Source organism: Podarcis gaigeae (genome assembly GCF_964106915.1).
Source record: "Podarcis gaigeae genome assembly, chromosome: 6".
NCBI classification, from domain to species: Eukaryota; Metazoa; Chordata; class Lepidosauria; order Squamata; family Lacertidae; genus Podarcis; species Podarcis gaigeae.
In genome coordinates, this window is record NC_139682.1 from 77,665,701 (window position 1) to 77,671,700 (window position 6,000).

The 6,000-nt window shown below is 48.4% G+C and overlaps 1 protein-coding gene across 4 annotated transcripts in view; it reads right to left on the reverse strand.

Annotated features, from left to right (window-relative positions):
- The window catches only part of COL11A1 (collagen type XI alpha 1 chain), a 258,210-nt gene extending 252,430 nt beyond the window's left edge, over nucleotides 1–5,780 (reverse strand). For 3 of the 4 annotated variants that reach the window (XM_083743154.1, XM_083743152.1, XM_083743155.1), the window contains exon 1: nucleotides 5,180–5,756. In XM_083743154.1, the coding sequence (XP_083599280.1) occupies nucleotides 5,180–5,300 (121 nt within the window). In that variant the 5' untranslated portion in view covers nucleotides 5,301–5,756. Of the gene's footprint in view, nucleotides 1–5,179 lie in introns of all 4 variants that reach the window. The other variant, XM_083743153.1, reaches the window with a different exon arrangement.
- Nucleotides 5,781–6,000: the final 220 nt, after the last annotated feature.

Genomic DNA, 6,000 nt, shown 5'->3' on the forward strand with positions numbered 1-6,000 from the left:
CCAAGTTTGGGAAACCCTGATCTAGCTCATTATTGTACACACAGACTGGGCATCACTTTCCTGGTTTTCAGGCAGGATTCTCTCATCTGCACCCAGAGATGCCAAGGAAGTGAACCCATAACCTTTTCTGCAATCTTCTACCACTAGCTAAGGCCCTTCCCCTTCAACACGCAAGTGGTTTTCTGCATGTAGCTCCAGAGGGGAACTGAAATTGTTTCTTATTTATTATAGACTAGCATGGTACTTGCAATGAAATAAGAAACAATTCAAATTCCTCTCTCGGATAGAAATTCTATTCCCATTCTGTCCCTATTTTCATACAATCAGGGTTGTGTTTCCATTTTGTGGTTTCTGTGAAGAGCTTCATATTTTATTTTATTTTATTTTTTAAAAAAACAACTGGATTTTTTTTTTAAAAAAAATGTGAATTTAGACATATCCAGCCAAGAAAAGTATGCCCATTTTTTCTACCTTTTTTCATTCAGGAGTTGCACTAGCTTTTTTTAAAAAAAAAAAAAGCACAACAAACCCCCCTGTTGCTTCTTGAAGGTGTTTTCATTTCATTAGACTTGCAAATATATCTGCAGAAGTCCCTAACCCATAATTTTCCCCTAGTCTGCTTTGCCACACTCCCCTATGGATAGCCATTGGTGTGCGATGTCTGTAGCCCAAAAGGGGAGGGGGGAGAATAAACTCTCTCTCCATTTGCAAATGCTTCTCTGATTGGTCACCTGGGGGAGGCTGTTTCTCACACTAGGTGATCAGGCGATTGGCTATTTATAACCTTCCTCTAAATTCCTTCTCAGTATGTTTACTGCTTATTCTCATAAGCACTCAGGTAAAGCTGAGCAGATCTGGTCATCTGAGAACCCTATGCACACAACCTTCGATTTCATCATGGGGAAAAGGCAGCAAAATGCTATTTTTTATATAGTCATGTCAGAATGAGTAGAATTGTAGAGTTGGAAGAGACCACAAGGGTCATCTAGCCCAACCCCCTGCAAGGCAGGAATCTCTTGCCCAACGTAGAACTCGAACCCACGACTCTGAGATTATGGATTGGGGGTGTGGATCTTGTCCAAAGCCCAGGGAGGGGGCCATGCCACAACCCCATTGGGAACCCAGGGGTAAGTGAAAGTTGATTCGCATCAACGGTGCTCCCCCTACTGGTGGTTGACCCTTACAGGACTCCCTGCAGGGCGGGCAGGAGTCAGATATCGTTGGGTCAATTCCAATGCCTAAGCCAATACCGCTCACATTTTGTAACCAATAAAGTTGTGGCCTAAATTTGCCCAATAATCATTAACCTAATATCTGTGTTCCTGTGTCTTATTCATAAACGGGGGTGGTCTTGGGGTCTTGACACACAAACCTTGGATGTTCTGAGGTTGTACACCAAGTGAATATTTCATTTTATTTCTCATTCACTATCATGGTGGGGCATAAATACAAGGGATCCTCACAAAACTGGATCGTAAATTAATCGACTTCTATAGCTACTTTGAAAAAAGGTGCTCATTCGTCCCAATCATCCCTGCCAACAGATGTCATATTTAAAAGGTGATGTGAATCAAAGAAAGTCTTAGATATCTAAGTAGACTTGCAATGAAAGGAAGTATTTTCTGCCAAAGGTTGCATAAATCAGAGAGGGACAGATTCTCTGTCGTAAGAGGAGAACCCTAAGAGAATGAATGGGAATTCTCCACTGATAGTCCCATTGCGGGAATTATCATATTATAAAATATTGAAGTGGGAATTAGAATTCCGCAGAGGTTATTTTGCAATTGCAGTTCTATGCATGCTTACTTGGGAGTAACCCCACTGAACTCAGTGGAACTTACTTTCATGTAAGCATACATAGCATTGGGTTGAGGCTCTATGAATGCAAGCAAACCCATGTGTATTTAACTAAGAAGTTGTTTTCAAAACTTTTGACAGATTTATTTGATTTCTATCCTGTCCTTCCTGATTCCCCCACCCAAAAATTCTGCGGAGGGTTGCAGAATTATTGGAAGTTAATTACTAAGTTCTAAGGAGACCTGTTTAAGATGGTGTGAAGGCTTGCTTGATAGAAAATGGTACAAGATTTGTCCAATATTAAACCATTTTATTCATTTTCAAGTAAAAAAGAAAAACCTTTCACAGCAGAGGCAGAAATTCTAATGTTAATAATTGCATTTTACCACATATGGCATACATTGGATTTTCCCCCTCCCGCCTCCTTCTGCATTATCTTGTGGGAAGTGAAGATCCCTATCTATTATGTTGAGGACTTGTTAGCTGAAAGAAATGAGAAGATAAAGGAGGCAACTGCTTATCAATGATTTTGTGGAAATGCGAGGTGATATCCAACTCTCACTGGGATTTAATTCCCACTGAAACAACCAAGCAATGTGCTCCAAACTTTTACAACAGTACAGAAAGCTACTTAATGATTTCTCTAGACAAAGAAACAAAGGACAGAATGTCGAGGGACCACATGGTGTCTGCAGGGATTTGACAAAAGTTCGATTTTTTTTTAATGATCTTGTCAGTTTACCGTGTGATCTGAGATTTAAGCACATGCACTTGGAAGGAACCCCTTCCAGTTTCGACAGAGCTTTCTCCCAGCTAAGTGTGCTTAAGAGGATCACAGCCCCAGAGAGATCGGCACCATGCAGCAAAACCCTTGCCAACATATTTTTTCAGTCATCTGAGCTTCATTTGGAGAAAGTGAGTTTGATCCCATCTGAAACAACCTACAACCCTCAGCTTTTTAGCATTCTCATTTCCTAAGGAGGTCTGGGGAACAAAGCAGATAGCCAGGGGGTGTGGAAGGGGAAAAAGAAAGTTAAGAAGTCAATAAGTGTGCTTTCATCTTTACAATTCCTTAAATCACTTTGCTTTGCTTGGAATAAGATGTATATATTTCCCGCACATGTCATGGCCCCCAAGGAATGGGGAGACCAGGGTGGGAGTAATTCATGGCTCAAGGTAAGAGGTGAGCATGGATTGACTGGTCCTCCCAACTTCGAAGACCCAAATCAAGCCAGCAGGGGGCAGAAAGACTGAGGGATGTGACTGACAAGTCCAAGAGGTGATCAGGCACCCAGAGGCTGAGAGGGAGCTCTCTGAAAGCACCTTTCTCTCTTCCACAGTCGATTTGCATCGTGAGCCAGACCAATAGATCTACAAAACCGAGAGCCACGAGAGAAGAAGAAGAAGAAGAAGAAGAAGAAGAAGAAGAAGAAGAAGAAGAAGAAGAAAGCAGCCATCCTAAGGATTTCCTTAAAAAACAACTCAAGATTTGTGTGCATTTGGAGGCCAGGCTGCAAAGGCTGCAGGAGATGGACCAAAAAGAACCACCACAACAAAACGACCCAATCACTTCAAGGGATTCCACTGGATGGGAGAAAGTGACAAAGACCTGCTGATGCTGGAGAAGGGAAACTCAGCGCACTGCCAGGCAGATCTCTGTCCTGTGCAGAGATGCAGATTTATTTCCAAGGCGCATTTCCCGTATTGCTGGTATCTCAGCTCCTGCTGCTGCTTCTTTCAGAATTTCCAGCTGTGTGGTGGGTTCGCTGCTATTCTGATGGAACAGTGGGGTTGCACCCTCCGGAGCAATTCTCCCCTTGGGATCACACACACACACACACACACACACACACACACACCAGATACGGAGAAAGGGAGGCACCTTCCCTGTCATGGCCCTCTTTGACTCCCCCGCCTCCTCCTCCTCCTCCCGCGGGAACTCTCTGGAGTTTCAAACTTCCTTCTAGACTCTGCAAACGCCCAGGAATAGCACCCTGCTCACAAGTGGCCACAGACACCTAACGGACCACTCAGTCAGCCCCGCTCTTTCCTGCCCAGGGATGCACCTAAGGGGAGGGGAGGAGAAAGGGAGGAGATTCCTTCTCCGCTATGCATTGAGCTCCTGTCAGAGGCTTGCCACGTAAGCTGGAAAGAGCCCGCTGGGGCTCTGGCGTGTGTGTGTGCTTGGTCACAGGTCGGAGATGCAAAACAGGTAAGGCGATATCTTGGGCTGTCTAACTGCTGCTGCTCTCCGAACGCGCAAGCTTGAGGGCTCCACAGAAGACTTCCTACGTACTCTTCTCTCTTTCCCCATAAGCAGTGGTTGAAGACCTCTGTGCCAAAAAAGTCCCACGCTACAGCAGCTCAAAAATGTCAGTCCCTTTACTGCTTATTTCTCGCCAGCCAAAAAAGAGAGCCGCACTCACATACTCAGAGGGCGCCAGTTAGTTCCTGATACCTGAGAGAGACATTTAGGATCGAAGGCAGTTTGCTGCTGTAAAGAATCCCCTGCTGATCTATTTTTTTATTTTAACATTTATTTATTCCACCCCCTTTGAGAAAGTGGCATGACTTGAAGTCTACAGACAGTGTCTCCCACCTCCTATTTCAAGCATTCACAAAGCCCCCGCTCCCTTTCCTTCCAGCCCCTCTCTCTTTGGCCAAGATTTTGTGAACTTGATCGGCTTAATGACTTCGGCAAGTTCAAGAGGCGCTGCGCTGGTGGTGAGAGTTTGCAGAAACCATTTCCCCGAAGCGTTTCCAAAAAATTGGCCGGGCGCACAAAGAAAAGTAGCTTTGTTCCGAAAGTGTCCCGCATTCCTTCCCAGTTTTAGCACCTTCCCACCGCCGCTGCTCCACGACTCCCTGAAAGCCTCAAGAAGCTGGAGCGGAGGAGACTCGCAGCCTGATCCTATGGATATTACGCTGAAACTGACATGAGTTCAGTGTAAATTTAGTACTCCCAAGCAAGCAGCAAGGTAGAAGCCTGCGACTAAGAGAATCTGAGCAGAAGCATCACCAAACCCACGACTGGTCACAGGGGGTGGGGAGAAAAACTTTCCCCTGGGGGGACTTCATTGAAATGTCATGCCTCCCCCCGCCCTAAAGTCCGAAGGAGCTCAAAGTTGGGGTCAGGGATTAGCTCAAGCGCCTGGCTTCTACGCAACAATCAGAAGAGGCAAGGAATCCTCTGAGCGCGCACAGAGTGCCTTCCACCACTCCAGAGATGTGAGCGGACTTGTGAGCCCGGGTACCTTTGGCTGGACAAGTCAGGGGCTTCCCTGGCTGCTATCTTCTCCTCCCGCCCCCTCACCACCACCCCGTTCCCAAACGGGGCACAGGAGAAAGCGGCGATGGCAGCCCGGCTGGTCTCCTTCCTTACCTCCCCTGACCTCCGCCGCCTCCAGCAGGAGCATCCAAGCGACGAGTAGCGCGGGCCAAGCGGAGTCCCAGAACCACCGTTTCGTTTTCCACCTTGTGGACCATGTCCGCCTCGTCTCCATGGAGAGGGGTGCCTCCACCGCCGAGCGTGCCAAAAAAAAACTCGACGCGCGCGCCCCCCTGCCCAACCTCCGGGGCGCCTTGGCCCCCTGCGCGCTGCTCGCTCGCTCGCCTGGCCCGCCGTCGCCTCCTCCGCGCCACTTATATTCCCAAAGGCGCCGCGCCGTCTTCTCTAGAGATCCATCCGATCCGGTGTGCCAAAGCGGGGAGTGGGAAAAATGAAAAGAAAGGTGCCTGGAGAGGGTCCGAGAAAGAGAGAGAGAGAGAGGTTGGTCCCTCGCTGCCGGCTGGGTCTCGACAGCCCGGCTCCAGGCCCTTCCGATGCGCCCTGCTTTCCCAACTGCAGGGCAATGAGGGGCTTCAGTCCAAAGGCGGAGAGCGCAGCATCCCCCCTCAAGGCTGCATCCTGAAAAGAGGGCTGGCCCAGAAGCGCACGGGGAGAACAGCAGCCAGAGAGCGAGCGAGCGAGCGGACAGCCTCCCTCCTCCGCCTCCTCCCGCCCTTCTTTTCTCCCACCCCCTCCTGCTCCCCACCCACCCACCCAAACTGACAAGGAGGCTGCCGGCCAGAAGCCAATAGCTCGCCTCCTTCCGCACCCGAAGCCTCGCCCACTCCCTCCCCTCCCCCTGGCCCAAGAAGACCCGGAGCAGAATGCGTGCCAAAAAGCGCTAAGTTTAAGGTGAGCAGGAAAAGTGGAAAGGG